The 16951-nt window shown below is 38.8% G+C and overlaps 1 protein-coding gene across 1 annotated transcript in view; it reads left to right on the forward strand.

Annotated features, from left to right (window-relative positions):
* The window catches only part of nsmfb (NMDA receptor synaptonuclear signaling and neuronal migration factor b), a 145311-nt gene that overhangs the window by 100517 nt on the left and 27843 nt on the right, over positions 1-16951 (forward strand). Inside the window, exons 13-15 of the mRNA XM_055161716.1 lie at positions 226-296; positions 4583-4662; positions 5882-5984. Of these exons, the coding sequence (XP_055017691.1) occupies positions 226-296; positions 4583-4662; positions 5882-5984 (254 nt within the window). The remainder of the gene's footprint in view (positions 1-225; positions 297-4582; positions 4663-5881; positions 5985-16951) is intronic.

Consider the following 16951-nt stretch of genomic DNA (forward strand, 5'->3'; position numbering starts at 1 on the left):
TGCACTATAATGATGATGTTGAGACCCTCCACCAGAAAACTTAAGTCGTTTAGATCAATAATGCAATTTACAAAAAACCAAAATGTAAACTCGTTATCCACAAATAGTTTAATAACAGGCCAAAGTACATAATGTGTCTCTTTTAAATGTGTGTGGTTTCATGTGGTGTTGGTGGTGTTTTATTTGAGTGCGCTTAAATGACATTTGGGCGATGTGTTTTCGCAGAGGAGATCGAGAAGAAGCTCACGGCCTACAGGAAGGGCTGCCGCATCTGGAACATGCTTATTTTCTGCCAGGTGAGTGACGCCAATGAAGCGCTCTGAAGACAGTATCAGGTCAGCTCTGCAGGGACTTTGCACAATACTGTACTCGTATCCAGCAAATCATCACTGTGGGACACTTCTCAGAGTAAAACGTCACTCCAGACCACAAAATATTGTAATGAGGTCTTAAATTGTGGCACTGGTGGTTCAGTTGGTTGACAAGGATCTTATAACACAATGCCGATAATTGGACTCGAACCCGAACCAGCGTAGACGCGCAGTGGTTAGCTATGTAGGGCAAGTGAGTCATTTCTGTGTGGAGTTTGAATGTTCTGTCCATGTCTGTGTAGGTTTCACATAAGTGTACAAAGGATGAGGACCTACATGAAATTCAGTGACTTCTAATACAACTGTAACTTTAAACAGTGCATCCTCGGCTAATCACGACTCTATTTCAAAACCCACATAGATTTTCTATAAAACGTGACCCAGATGTGACTACAAATAAATGATCTACTTTTGTCTGTTCTCAAACCATTCACAGTTGTTTTCAAGATGTGTGTAAAATCCCTCAGTCGTCCAGGTAGAATCCATGGCACAAGGAGAAATTCAGTTTGTCAACTGGACAAAATTTGATTTTGGTCGAATATGTTTGGTAGCTCATCCAAGCTGCTTCTTCAATTCTGGTCAGACGCTGGTGGACACTGCCTTATGTCTTCCTGCAGGGAGGAGCTAACTACACTGAAATAACTCTGAAACTAACACACCTACTTGTTTACAGTTTCTGTTAGTTATCCCAGCCTATTCATCTGTACTGAGTGTGGGGTCATATTATCATAACCATTCAGACCCATAATGACCTGATCTGGCTACTCCTAGTGTTCTCTTTGTTTTTTTTGGTTTAGGTTTGAGGGTAGAGTTATAAAATGGAGACGGATGATGTTTGAGGCCTCCATTTCTGTTCAAGGAAGGATTCTCTTTCTTAACAAAAATAGCCTCTTTAATTGTTTGTTAAGAAAGATGATGCTGGAGGATCTCCCTCACTTAGTGCAAGTTCAATTTGCCTAGCTAAGTACCAGAAATTGTAAACTAATCATAATAATAATAATAATACTACATGGGACTTATATAGCCCTTTGTTGGACACTCAAAGACTCTTTACAAACAAATAAAAGTAACACTGTAGAAAGCGGGGAGTCATGGGGGGAATGCTAGTTTGAACAGGTGAGTTTTTAGATGGATTGAGTTAGTGAATTCCAGAGGGAGGGGGCGGCAGCAGCAAAGGCTCGGTCCCCCAAGGTCCAGTGCTTTGTCCTGACGAGGGTGGAGGTTGCTATTGGCTGATCTGAGGCGGCAGGTGGGACAGTGCAGACAGAGGAGGTCGGTGAGATAGCGAGGGGCCAGGTTATGGAGGGACTTGTAGGTGATGAGGAGAACCTTGTATTGGGTGTGGTATTGTACGAGGAGCCAGTGGAGTTGCTTAAGGACAGGAGTGATGTGGTCTGTGGTGCGGGTGTGGGTGAGGAGGTCGACGGCAGAGTTTTGAATGTATCGCTGTTTTTGGAGGTGGGTGGAGGGGAGACCGAACAGGAGGCTATTGCGCTATTGAGTCGAGTCTGGAGGAGATGAAGGCATGAATGAGAGAGGGAGGGGCGGAGGCGATATAATAATAGGTGTGTTAGTTTCAGAGTAGTTTCAGTGTAGTTAGCTCCTCCCTGCAGGCAGATATAAGACAGTGTCCAACAGCATCCGACCAGAACTGAAGAAGCAGCTTGAATGATCTGCGAAATGTTTTCAACCAAAATAAACTTTTGTTCATTTGTCAAATTTAATTTCTCCTTGTGCCATGGATTCTACCTGGACGACTGAGGGATTTTACACACATCTTGAGAACAACTGTGAATGATTTGAGAAGTGACTTGATGAGCGAGAAAAGTAGCTCATTTATTTGTAGTCACATCTGGGTCAAGTTGAATAGAAATTCAGTGTGGGTTTTGAAATAGTCGCGATTAGCCGAGGATGCGCTGTTTAAAGTCGCACGGTGTAACACTGTGTCTACTGGAGGGTCCGTTACCTGCTTGTCTCCATGGAGATGTGCCCAGAATGTTCTACAGTATGGCCATAAACTTATGAATCTCCACTGACACTTGCAAGCCAAATTACAAATTACAATGTCAGATCTTACTCAGTTAAGAATGGATTTTTTGAGATAATTTTGAGCAACAAATAACACCCACAGTTGAATCAATGCAGGACAGATTAGTGGACAATTTAAACCGAAGCATTTACATCGTCATGGAGACAAACAGGTTGCGGACCCATTCTAGAAAGGTTACACAGTGCGCCAGTTGTAGATTTTTACTCAGAAGCCTCATTATCTGTAAAATGTCAAACCACCACACTACACCTGCCCACCTGTGCTGCACCTCACTTCAAAGTAATGACGAACTTTTCTGAACTTTTAGACGCTCGGAAAGGAAAAAAAAGAGTGAAAGACCAATCGTTGCAGTAAATTTAGGAGCAGATGATCTCAAAGCTGCAAAAACACATATTAATCTTATAACGTGGGGTATTAGAAGGGCTCGCTGAATAGAGTATATGTGGAACTGCCAAATGGAAGAAGTCCAAAAAGCAAAAATGTAGAAATGTCCTAAGTGAGCTACGGTACTGCCACTCTTTTATTAGTTCGATTAGAAGGCTGGGCACGTTTTTTAGAAGCAAAATGTGTTGCCTCAGTACAGATTATTATTGTATAAGCAGCTCATGAAGTAGAAATGAAACTGCTGTATACGGTCTGCATCGAATTATAAAGAATTATCCCCCGAGAATCAGGAAGTGCGCTGTTGGCATGCCAGTTGTCGTTAGCTTTACCGTGATCTGGCCTCTGAAAGTTGTGAAAAGCGCTTATAAACTCATGGTGAATAATTAGGATGCTAAGAATACACACGGTAAAGAAGGGGTCATTTTGTTTTAGTTTTTTAATGTTTTGAAGACAATATAAATCAGATCCAGTTCTTTTTAATTTGATCAAATATTACATTTAGCAGCGGTGAAAATGTAGGTGATAACAGGGGTGGTCTAAGGGGATTTCTTCATATATCGGATTAGTAATTTTTCTTACCATAGATTTTAAAATACTGATATCAGCATCGGTAAGTATTGGTCATTGATAACAGAAGGACATTTACAAAACAACTGGGAAGACACTGGACATTACCCGGTAATAGCTCAGTTGGTAAGAACGTTTGCCCACTGGCCCAGAGGTTGGCGGTGCGATTCCAGCTCCCACAGATAAATGCTGTCGTTTGCTGTCTTAACCCTCCTCGCCCCCAGCGTCTACGTACACCGGTGTATGAACGTGTGTGCATTAGGCTTAGGGTTTGTTCGCTCAACTGTAGGCAGGTACTTTTTTTATTTAACCAATCACTGCTGTTTGATCGTGACATATGTAATGTGCCAAATCCCGTAGGAAGAAGGGCAATAACGTCTTTCCCCTTGATAAAATTCACCAAACATTCTCTTTGTTCCAGCTTTAAATCCTTGATCTCGAGAATCGTTGCCAACACAGAATGTCTGTCTTCGTCTACATCCGTCTTAACCGCTTTGTTTACTGTTGTGCTGTACCACAAAATGGACCCAGATAGGAGCTTGAGTTTGATGTCATGGCTTCACAGCTCTTCGCTGATTGGCTGGTGTGCAGTCTTCAACTTCCGGGGTTCTTGCAAACTGTCTAGTGTATTCCGATTCCTGACCTAGTGGCTGGAGAAAAATGAAATTGAGCAGAGGCACTAGGTAGCGCGAGCCTGACTAGTTTTGAGAGCCTTAATGGTGGAAAAGCGCTGTTAGTCTGTCAATTCTAAATTTAAAGTTTTATTTGTGGCTACATTTTGTTTTTCACATTTTGATATATTTTTTTTTAAAGCAGACCTACTGTATTGTATCCATGTTATAGTTGTTTCCTCTCACCGTTTGCTAATCCAAAATTGGAGTGATTTGTGTATGTTTGAATAATCTTTAATCACTTATTTTCAAGATGTCATTATCCCATTACTGGCATATGCCCTCCTCTGTATTTTTTTGTTCTTCTATTTTATGCATAGAGATACGCATAGCATTCAGCAATGTTGCATACTAATTTTGCAATTTAAAAAAGTAAAAAAAAAAAAAAAATTATAATAATAATATCACACATTTATGTAGATTATGATTATATAGCATACATAAGCACAACAGGTCTTCTATAAAACAAAACTGTATGGAGCATTGGTGCAAACAGTGAAAATCCAAACTGATCTATGTATTTGTGTATTTGTGTGCAGGGAGGACCAGGACACCTGTATCTGCTGAAGAATAAAGTGGCCACATTCGCTAAAGTGGAAAAGGAGGAAGACATGATCCAGTAAGACAATGCATTTTTACATTTATTTAACATGAAAATTGCCAGGTTTACAGGAGAACTTTAATTCTGAATAAAAATGAATTCCGATTTAAAAAGACCCTGTAAACATTTAATTCCTAATGAAAATGATTATTCAGAATTAAACTTAATTCCAAAGTAAGTGGGTGGTTTATTCCGATTTTGAATTAATTTATTCCTGGCTTTGGACTTTCATCCACGTCTCTTTGGATTTGCGAGCGGGATGCAGGAGTGGGCTGAGGTAGAGCAGCCTTTCCCACCCCCAGACGCTGAGCGGAATTAAATAAAGGCAATTTAACGTGTTTTTCATGTAAACCTAAATTCAGAATTATTATTTTCATGTAAATGCATAGGAGAATATTTTAATTCAGAACAATTAATTCAGAATTTTAAAAAAAATAATTTAAAGGGCCCATCTCATGCAAAATCAACTTTTCAGCGCTTTCTGCCTTCTACGAGTGATGTGTGGGCCTTGTATATGTCGCCAAAGTGTTTTTTAGATTGATTTGGCATTTTTTTGTAGCGTTTATTTGACATAGCAGAAAGCGCTTCGCCTCCGCCCCCTCCCCCATTCCACCACCTCCGCCCCGCGAGGGTACACGATATAATAAGTTTATCTACTAGAGGTTTTTAATACTTTACCAATCAGTAATGTTCAGCTGATGCTGACGTGGTGCTTGAGCTTCGTGCACCTCAAAGTCCTCGTCCGATTCCGGGTCCAACACATGCGGCTGAACGCGCTGTATCACCATGATGAATAAAAGTTTATTCCTACCGCTGTCAGGGTGCACGTCTGTCTCCCCCTCCCTCCCTGAGATGGGCGGAGGAAGGGCGGCTCACTCAGAGCCTACGTCACGTTTGGAGGGCGGAGCCTGTGCTTTCTCAGGACGAGCGGGGGGATGAGCAATAGTCGGTCTTTCATAGTTCCTGGTCTGTGACTGACTCCAAGAAATCAGTAAGATTTCATAACTATTGTGTAATGGATGTTCCAAAACCCAAATTGTGCTTGTTTATGTGCAGAAGATACAATGTGAAAAGAGTTATTTTGCATGAGATGGGGCCTTTAAATGTTGGTCGATCTGTCGGTCCATTGTACTTTTCAATAATCACATCCTCAAACTTTTGCATAGGACTCCACATGGACAGAAACAGCCCTGCTCTTTACTGTCTCTAATACTTTTGATACTGTTTTGTGTTGTAGGTTTTGGCGGAGACTGAGCAGACTGATGAGCAAACTCAACCCAGAGCCAAACCTCATACATATTATGGGATGTTACGTACTGGGCAGCGCCAATGGAGAAAAGGTACGTCTCTGCATAGTTTGACTTCCTCCACTGTAATGTTTAGTTGTGCATACATTTTTATCGACATGAACACTGCTGGATTAGGCTTTGAATAACTACTTTTTTATGCATTTCTTTTTTCTTTGGGCAAAGTACTTCAACCATAATACTTATCACCAGCATCTGCAGTGGTGTGGTCGCTTTGTTTTGGTACAAGAGCTCGCTGACTTTGCTATATAAGTGCACTCTGCTTCGCTTTGCTCAAAACAAACTCTTTTCTTTTTTTTTTGCGAGTGAACACTAGCAATGTTTTAAAGGGATTGTGAGAGCTTGGGACACATTAGCACTATGGAAATTAATGTAAACTACCTCTACTTTTGTGGTTTGAAATTCAGGGAGCCCATCTTTAAACACATAAAAAAAAGATTTGAAGATCACATATTGTGCCCGAGCCTGTTACATAGTTAAAATGTGCAACACCCGTGGTTCATTATGTTATTATTTACACATTTGAAATCACAATATTAATTAAAAACCAGGGTCGGTGTTACGGATTTGTTGGGGCCGCTGTGTAAATGGCTCATATCGCACACGCCACGGAAAGCCGCCCTCTGCAGACAATCACCCGTATCAGTGATTAAGAAAATAAAATTGTAGAACGAAGTTAGTACAGAGCAGTGGGCGTGTGCTGGTGGCTGTGAACACGGCATGATTGGGAATATGGCGTCTTGAGAATAATTGATTAAAGATTAGTCAAACATGCACAAATCATTCCAAATACAACTTCCAGAGGGTAAATGAGAATGGAACGGCTACAAAATGATTAAAATCCTCTGAAAAATCGATTTTGAAAAGTTAAAGTGTCTCCCAGTACATTCAGGGCAATCTTGAACAATACTTTTGTTACTTTTTTATCACTGCGTAAATGATTGCAGTCTTGCATCCGGCCCCATCGACTGACTCTGACACAGAAGCTCACAAATCACATTATATTACAATAACAGAGATTAAAAAATATTAAAATGGTAATAAAGCAGCAATAAAAAATGCCAAGAGACTGGATACAAATAAGACATAATTATAAAATTATATATATATGTACAAGTAAGTAAAAAACAAATATAGTATATTATAAATGCAGTGTGTTACAGTTATATACAATACTTATACTTATCTGTTACATAAAGGTAAGTTGTTGTACAGTTGTAGGGAGTATTATCTGTTACATAAGGGTGAGTTGTTGTACAGTTGTAGGGAGTATTATCTGTTACATAAGGGTGAGTTGTACAGTTGTAGGGAGTATTATCTGTTACATAAGGGTGAGTTGTACAGTTGTAGGGAGTATTATCTGTTACATAAGGGTGAGTTGTACAGTTGTAGGGAGTATTATCTGTTACATAAGGGTGAGTTGTTGCACAGTTGTAGGGAGTATTATCTGTTACATAAGGGTGAGTTGTTGTACAGTTGTAGGAGTATTAACCTGTTACATAAGGGTGAGTTGTACAGTTGTAGGGAGTATTATCTGTTACATAAGGGTGAGTTGTACAGTTGAGTATTATTGTTACATAGGGTAGTTGTACAGTTGTAGTATTATCTGTTACATAAGGGTGAGTTGTTGTACAGTTGTAAGGAGTATTATCCGTTACATAAGGGTGAGTTGTACAGTTGTAGGGAGTATTATCCGTTACATAAGGGTGAGTTGTACAGTTGTAGGGAGTATTATCTGTTACATAAGGGTGAGTTGTTGTACAGTTGTAACTAGTATTATCCGTTACATAAGGGTGAGTTGTACAGTTGTAGGGAGTATTATCTGTTACATAAGGGTGAGTTGTACAGTTGTAGGCAATATTATCTCTTACATCAGGGTGAGTTGTTGAATAGTTGTAGGGATTATTATCTGTTACATATGCTGAGTTGTTGTACAGTTGTAGGGAGTATTATGTGTGACATGAGTGAGTTGTTATACAGTTGTAGGGAGTATTATCCGTTAGATAAGGATGAGTTGTTGCACAATTGTAGGGAGTATTATCTGTTACATAAGACTGGTACAGCAGGTGAGCAGGATACCATAATGTGTCCTGGTTTCAGATATCGGCACAGATACTGGAAAATTTGCTGGATCGGGTATCGGTTCCCTGATATCAGGCGGGTTGATTTTGGTGTAGGAGGTTTAAACTTATTTACAAATCTTTTCAGTAATTATTTGAAGGATAAATAACAGTTACATAATACAGTTGGTTCTCTTGTGTAATAAATTAACAGTTTTAAGAAAATAAGAGAAATGTTCCACCCCAGACACTTAAAATCATAGTATTGGTGTCAGTATCAGAGCATCGCTAACCATAACTCTACAGGCTGGCGGTGTAGTGTACCATAATCATGTACCCCAGGCTGGAGCTGGAGCCGAACAGAGCGGGAGGGGGGCGGGGCAGATGAATGTGGGCGTGGCAGGGGGCGGGGCAAAGGAGGACAGCTCTCACACTTGACAGAATACAGACATGGAAGCGCTTTGACAGGCAGAACAAGGAAGAACAGTGCGCCCCATGTGTGCCGTTACCTCATTCATTAACCTCTCACGCGCCTACACTGTGTTACGAGTGCTTTTTAGAGTATTTTTATGCAAATTTGGCAACTGTCAGTGCTGAAGAATATATTAAAGATGCTACATTATGCAAAACTGACCTTTATAGAGTTAAAACATCTAGTGTAGTTTTATTGGCAGGCCTGGAATTGGAGCTGGGAATCGCAGGGTCCACGATTCAATGCAATACTTGATACTTGACATGGCTGACGATACGATGTCATCACAATATATCGATACATGCAATAATCAGTCACTATTTAACAGCAGTATTTCTTTGTTAAACCACTACTTGTGTTAAATCAATATGGAATAAACCAACTATTTAACCAGTAAAATGAAGAATATGTCGAAACGTACACACAAACAAGGCCCCTTTCTCTGAACAAGCATCAAAATTGTAGAACTGTCACAAAATAATTCAGTAAAATATAGCAAGAAGTACTCTTGGCGATATATCGATACAGCAGCTCATGATAATACTGTACCACCAAATGTAGTATTGCCTCTAAGCTGTAGAGACATTGGCCTTCTGGTCTGTGTACATTATAACATGCATTGTATATTTAAATTTGTATTCTTCTTATTATATACTTACTTAGCGTATTTTTCGTACTATAAGTCACGCTTTTTTTCATGGTTTGGGTGTTTCCTGCGACTTATACTCTGTTGTGACTTGTATATTAAAATTTTCACACTGATAGCCATGAGAGGGTGCGTTAGGCTTGTGTGCCAGTGTCAGTACTCCTATTACTCCTGTACCACTTGCTCTACTGCGCATGTCTCCTGCAGAAAGAGCTGCTGTTCTGTCTGTATCATGTCAGTCAGTGGCACCATGACTTCTGTACCAATGAAAATTTTAAATGAAGTGGCTTCAGTGACACCGAAATCATCCTGTCAGGATTCAGAAAGGCCAGAATAATTCTAACTGATGCCGAGTCTGACAACAGCTACACAGAAGACCAAGCGGTGCTCCGTTTACCTCCGTAGGTCGCGAAGTTGCTCAGAAGTGACACCGAGGATGAAGAATTGAATGGATTTAGTGATTTGGAGTGAGATGGAGAGTTTGGTAAACTTGTTCTGTTCTGTTGTTTATGTTATAGTAAGAACTGTTCATATGTGATGATAACAGCCTGTTGTTCTCTGTTCTGTTATTACTATAATTTGCCTTTCAACATGAAATGTCGGTTCCTGGTCTCTGACTTTATAAAATAAATTTCGCCCAAAAAGTGCGATTTATAGTCCGGTGCAACTCGTATGTTTTTTTTCGTCTTCAGTGCGCAGTTTTTGACTGGTGCGACTTGTAGTCCGAAAAATACAGTACTATGAAATCAGGATGTAATGATATCCAAATCTCTCGGTACAATACTTTCATGGTATGCATCTCACGGTACGATATTTATTGCGATATTTTGTGGAATCTAACAAAACTGTTAATATGCTACTTTTCTTAATCCAAAGAATTAAGACTTAAAAATGCTTTGAACCGTTATTTCTTCATGGAGTCTGCACTGAAACAGAGCAAAGGATCATGGTCTATGTAGTTGCTCCACCATAAGTATTAATTTAAGCGAAGAGACTTGTCATTCGATATATATTGACGATACGATATTACGATATTTCGGTTATCATTGCATCCTTACTATGAACCAGATATTATGTGTTCTTAATAAAGATTGAAATGAATAGACTGGTGCAGTGCTGGGGAAAAAATATTATATATAGATATTGGACCGATACCGATATCTAGGAAAACTCTTCAATGTCACCAATACTGATACTGAAGCCTGTGTAATATATTTCCCATCCCTCCATAGACAAAAATACAAAAAACTAACTTCTACAACAAAATCCTGATCACTATTAAATGTTAGAGATGAAACAGAAAAGTCAGATCTTCTCAAAATGGTCTCTAATCCAGGCAGATGAGATGTGAAGACAGTGAGTTAAAAACATTTCTTTGGGGGAGTTATGCAGACAGCTTTGGTCATGAAATATGGATGCTTCAGCTGCTGACTTAGACACAACAAAAGGCATCAGTGGAGCTTAGCCAATACTCAGCACTTTTCCCTAAGTACTTGAACTACATTTATACACTCAAAATAAGTTCACCCAGCATCAAGCGTTTTAGAGCTTTGCACAGGCACCTGAAAAAGACACGATTAGGCAGACTATGCAAAAAAAAAGAAAAAATAGAAGGAAAAAAGTAAAGAAAAAAAATGAAAACATATAGAAAAAATAAGAAAAAAATAGATAATGTAAGATTGGAAAGATTTGGGTTGGCCACATTATGTAACCCTTTTAGCCAAAAATATATTAAAATAAAAAAAAAAATTATTATGTGAGTGTTTGTTTTTTTATCTATTTAGTTATTTCATATGGAGAAAAATCCCGCACACCATCTTACTTGCAAATTGTGAGATTTATTAGGACAAACCGTGCAACTTTTCAGACAGAATGAGAGCTCAGGTGGCCATCTTAAATGGGGTGTGGCAAGCGCCCAAAGGTGACAGGTCATAAAGAAACAGTGTACCCAAAACACCATAATTTAAAAAAAAAGGACAATCAACATACAGTGGGGCACCAGTGGCAAAAAAAAATGTCGTTGTGTCCTTAGGCAAGACACTTCACCCACATTGCCTAGAAAGTGATGTGAGCGTGAGTGATGGTGGTGGTCGAAGGGGCCGATGGTGCAGATTGTCAGCCTCGCTTCTGTCAGTCTGCCCCAGGGCAGCTGTGGCTACAGTAGTAGCTTACCACCACTGAGTGTGGAGTGACTGAATAATGAACTGTAAAGCGCTTTGGGGATCTTGAAAGGCGCTATATAAATGCTATCAATCAATCAATACAGTGTAATATTATTATTATTTTTTTTTTTATTATTATTATTATTATAGAAAAATAAGGTTATTTTATTTTATTTATGTATTATTTATGTATTATTACTATTATCAATTTTATTTTTCTACTATGATTAATATTTCATATTAATTATTATATATATATATATATATATATATATATATTATATATATATTTATTATTTATTATTATTACACTGTATGTTGATTGTCTTTGTTTTTTGAATTATGGTGTTTTGGGTACACAGTTTTTTATGACCTGTCACCCTTAGGTGCTTGCCACACCCTATTTAAGATGGCCACCTGAGCTCTCATTCTGTTTGCCTGATGAAGGCCTAGTGCCGAAACTTTGCACGGTTTGTCCTAATCAATCTCACAATTTGCAAGTAGAACGGTGTGCGGGATTTTTCTCCATGTTCTTGGGCTACTCCCTCTCCTCCGACGCACCTGTCTCAAATCATTGATGTGTGAAGCTCTCATTCTTTTATGTGTTTATTTAACAGAAAAACCTGGAAAGACCTGCGTCCTTCCTCTTACATCTCCACAAACCTGACTCTTACTTGCTTGTTTCCATAAAAAAAGTTTATTTGGCTATAATATTCCACAATATGACATAAAAATTTATTTTTTTTTTGCATTTTTTAGTAACATTTTCTTACTCTGCTTACATTTATATTATTCTATCAGATAAATAATAATTTCTTTTAAAAATATATATTTTTTAAAAAGGTAGAGTTGAGCCAGTCGGATGATACTGAATAAATCTAGACCATGAAATAATAGTCAGTCTCTCTTGTACTACTGTATCCTCCTCCTTTTACTGTATCTTAACCCACCCTCCTCCACAGTACTGCAGTTGTGTGTACCCTCCTACCCTCCGTGCAGCACACACACAAATATGCCCACTCACTGAAATATTCATTGTATCACGCGGCCCTCGACCTCGGCACTCACGCTTGGTTACGCCGACACATTCGCAGCCCTGTACACAGCAGCAAACAGCAAAATCACTTGAATACACGGATATGTGAGGACGAAGGCCAAGGGGGTATGGTACTGCATTTCAGATATAAACGTGTGAAGAGAAAGTGGTAGAAGGAAAACAAATACAGTTGGCTTATATTTGTATTGTCACGATACTTCAAATACTCACGATTTCAAACTTGATTTTGATGATAAGGAATAGGCTTGATAATGGATACGGATTTATCCAGCAAAATAAGGGAAATAATGTTCAGATAAAGTTCATGATCATTCTGAGACTATTCAAGAAAGGTCCAATTCAGTTTTTTTTATGTGCTGTTTTCAGTATTGATAATTAATGTAGTTTTGATACTGGTTTTAGTATGGATTAGTATCTGAATTTTGATACTTTTGACAGCTTTAGCCTTCATTTTGAGCTGTGGTTTACAATATAGTTTTGATTTACTGTAATCTTGATTAAGACACTGATTTTTTTTCTAATCTAGTGTTTGTGTAGACGGTAGGGCTGGTTTAGCCTGATTCATCAGCCTATCTTTGCAGCATTAGGATTTGTTTGCTCCACTGTAGGCGGGTACTTTTTTTTTTTTTTTTTTTTACCAGTCGATGCTATTTGGCCGTGACGTATTTAATGCGCCGCTAACGGGGCTTACTGGTATATTAAGCTTTTCCCAAATCCCATAGGAAGAAGGGCATTAACGTCTTTATTCTTGATAAAACTCACCAAACATTATCTTTGTTCCGGCTTTAAATCCTCGATCTCGGGAATCTTTGCCAACACAGAATGTATGGCTTCATCTACATCCATCTCAACCACTTTGTTTACTGTTGTGCTGGACCACAAAAGGGACCCAGTCATGGCTTTACAGTTCTTTGCTGATTGGCCGGTGCATGGTCTACAACTTCCGGGGTTCTTGCAAACATTCTAGTGCAGGCATGTCCAAACTATGGCCCGGGGGCCAAATGCGGCCCTCAGACAAGTTTTTCTTGGCTCTCAGACTTCCAGGTGAATTGGCCCAAATGACCTTGCATCAATTAAAAAAATATTTTTACTGCAAATTTTTTTGAAAATCTACCTTGATGAAGCTAATATTTCATATTTAGTGTGTGGTTTTAATTATCTTAGCTTGAATAAAGACTGATGGCTCATTCTAACATGTTAAATATGCACACATTTCAATTATTCCCTGTACTGAGCATCAGTCTGCAGCCCTCAAACGGCCCTCTGCTTCATCTGTGTGTAGATATGTGGCCCTTGATGAAAAAAGTTTGGACACCCCTGGTCTGGTGTATTCTGATTCCTGACCTAGTCGCTGGAGAGAAATTAAATTGAGCCGAGGCACCAGTCTGGCTAGGGCTGGTTGCCAATATGATCCATACCTAAATATAAAGGGGTGTGTCCCGATACAGTGCACTTTCAATTTGATGCAGTTCAATAAAATATATTTCAAACCGATTCTGAATGGTTCAGTAAAAAATAAAAGCTTTCTTCCCCTTACTTAATGCTCAACCCTCTTTTCGCGAATTAAGTTATTTTATTTATTATTTATTTAGTGAGCGTTACTAACTCAAAGAATACATCAAACCTGCATTGGATTTTGCTTATCCATCCGTCAACATTTACTTGCTGCTGTAAAGACTCACTGCACAACTACAACTGGTTCAAATCTGGTTTAGTCCTGGTGTATGCTTCGTTTTTTGTGGTTTGCGTTTGCCGTTTAATTATTTATTGAATTGCTGAAGAACAGAACAAACTTTAAATTGATTGTAAACATCGACGTTACACAAAGTAATGAGCAGTGAGTAGACTTCCACACTTTGAAAATGCTAACCTTTTTCCTCCTGAAACGAGTGTCTGAGTCGATACCTCTTTGGTCATTTAGCTCATTTATAAGGTCCTGATGTAGAACAGGTGTTAAAGAGGTTTCTGTGCCCAAAACCGTGACAACTTGGAAGTAAACTGGGGCAAACAGTGACCCAAAAAGTAGCTTAATGTGTAATGTTTTTAGAATTTGGCTCCTCGCGAATCCTAGCAGAAGCCAGACCAATATCACAGTTCTAATAAGTTTTGCAGTGTAATATCCATCTGGAAGGGCACCTGTTCGGGAAGAGAAGGGACTTTCAGACTTGAATTTTACCCAATCATAACTGCCAGTTAGCTGAGCAGCAAAATAATACAGTTTTGAAAGAGTATAGCTATTGTCTTCACAAACGTTTAGTATCATACCTCTCATTTTCTCTATTGCCATTGCTACATTTTGGCTGTTAAAAAATATATTGTCCCTGCGGTAAGTTTTTCTCAGACCAGAGCGGAGTTTGCCATAATGGTGTAGTTCCTGATTCCCAGACAAAAAAACCCCAAAATGCTTTAGTACACAGTTGATTCATTCTGATATCAAGAGCTGCTTATGCAAAATTATCTGTATTTGGACAAGTCACATTTTGTTCAAAAACACTGTATTTATCAGAAAAAAATTACACTTTCTGTTCATCATCTAAGATTGCGGATACAAATGGATGAGATGGATTATTGTAGTAAATTACAACACTGCTACGGAGAAGCAAATCGGACTTGGAAACTAATGTTCTTTCTCTGAACACCGTGTACCTTATTGTAAATGGAGAACATTGCATTACTGCGCCGGATTGTGCAGGTCATTTCGGGACACTTTGCGCTAATATTGGCCACGCTCTGCTAAGTCTGGAGACTATTGTGAGGGAGATTGCTTTCGACTCGGGTCTGTGGGTGTTTGTGATTGGTCAGTAATGTCACATGACTGGGGTAGGTCACATGGTACGAGTTATGCAGAATTTAACAGTCAGATCCTTTTGTATGTTCACCTGCAAGTTCCAGTGGCAGTAAGGCTGGGCGATATGGAGCAAAAAATATGTCTCAGTGTGTTTTGTTATATCTCTGTCTGTACAGGAAAAATAACCCCCCAAAAACTACTGTAAAAACAAATATGCCAAATTTCACAAGGTCTTTTTATATCAAAGTGTTCGTGTAGGAATAAAGTGCTTCTGCGACATAAAAGAAAAAAAAAATTATACTAAAATAATAATTTAACTGTAAAATAAAGGCAAAAATAATACATATTTCCTTCTTTTCATTCAAAAATAAAGCAACTCAACTCAAGCTCATCGTTGCATTAACTCTATTAACCGCACAGTAAACATGAGCTCCTTTAGCAGAGCAAGTTCAGGTATGGTGTAGCTGAGGTATCCCACAATCCACTGCACAGATCAAACCGAACGTTTCCAAACACCACTGTACAATTTCTACATTGCAGCAGATTATTAATTTAAATCTGCAAAAATAAACTTTACATTACTGAATAGTATAACATATAAACCATGATTACTATAGAGCCACATCAGCCCGTTTGACATTATAATGTGTTTAATGCAGCTTTTCGCACATGTGTTTACTTTTTACAGAAACAAAACTTAAAACTAGGACCCGACCAATGTGGATTTTGTTTTGTTTTGTTTTGGCCGATATGATACCGATACAATGGGACTTGGAGCTGTCGATAGCCAATATAATCGCAGATATTTTTAGTGATGTAAAAATTCACTGTAAATGAATTGTTTAAAAAAACTTAGGTTTGGCTCTGGTGGATTTTAAATTGGGTTTATTTAGGCAACATTTATTGTTGTTCTGCCTCTTTACGTCATATTTACAGACAGTAGGTCGGCCTAATGACATTTTGCATCACATTCTAGCAACTAGTGATGGGTATTACAGTTCTTTTTTAGAGAACCGGCTCTTTTGGCTCCTAAGTGGCTCTTCGGGTTGTTTTGTTGCAAGCAGGACTAAACCAGAACTGAACCAGGTCTAAACCAGGACTGAAAAAGGACTAAACCAGGACTAAAACAGATCTAAACCATGTGTGAAACAGGACTAAACCAGAACTGAACCAGGACTGAGTGTCTCAGTGGAATATGAGTGTTCTCTCTGTGACAGAGGATGTGCTGCTGATGGTCTTGTCTGTAAATGGTGGAAAAGGTTCGTGGTGCTAGAAGCTTTTGGTTGGCACTAACTTTTGGCATTCGCGGCAGTAGAGTGAATGAGAACACATGATTAGAGGGGTAAAATATAGCGATATCGCCCACCCCTAAGTAGTAGTACCGGTTTTGTCTTTGAGTCGTAGCTTTTACCTCATTTTGTCCTAATTTAGTTCATGTTGTGGTGGTTTAGTCCTTGTTTAATCCAGAAATGGACCAAATTGACTCTAGTCATGGTTTAGTTCTGATGTGGTTCTAGTTTAGTACTTGTCTAATCCTGGTTTAGGTCCTGTGTTGAGACTCAGCTCAGTCCTGCTTATCTTAGTCCTAGTTTAATTCTTATTTAGTACATTTGTAGTCCTGTTTTTGGACCTGGCTTAGTCCTTTTGTAGTCCATGATATGACATATGGACTAGTTCTATGGTCCTTGTTTAGTCCTGGTTTAAGTTCAAGCCTGTTTTTCACCTTATTCATTGTAGTTATTTTTCAGACTTAATTTAGTCTAGGCTTCATTTTACTATTCCTTCCTTTCAAACTTTTACCTGTGACGCAACAAT

This window comes from Boleophthalmus pectinirostris, unplaced genomic scaffold, assembly GCF_026225935.1.
Source record: "Boleophthalmus pectinirostris isolate CB_2022bp ecotype Guang Dong unplaced genomic scaffold, ASM2622593v1 HiC_scaffold_4, whole genome shotgun sequence".
Classification (NCBI taxonomy): Eukaryota; Metazoa; Chordata; class Actinopteri; order Gobiiformes; family Gobiidae; genus Boleophthalmus; species Boleophthalmus pectinirostris.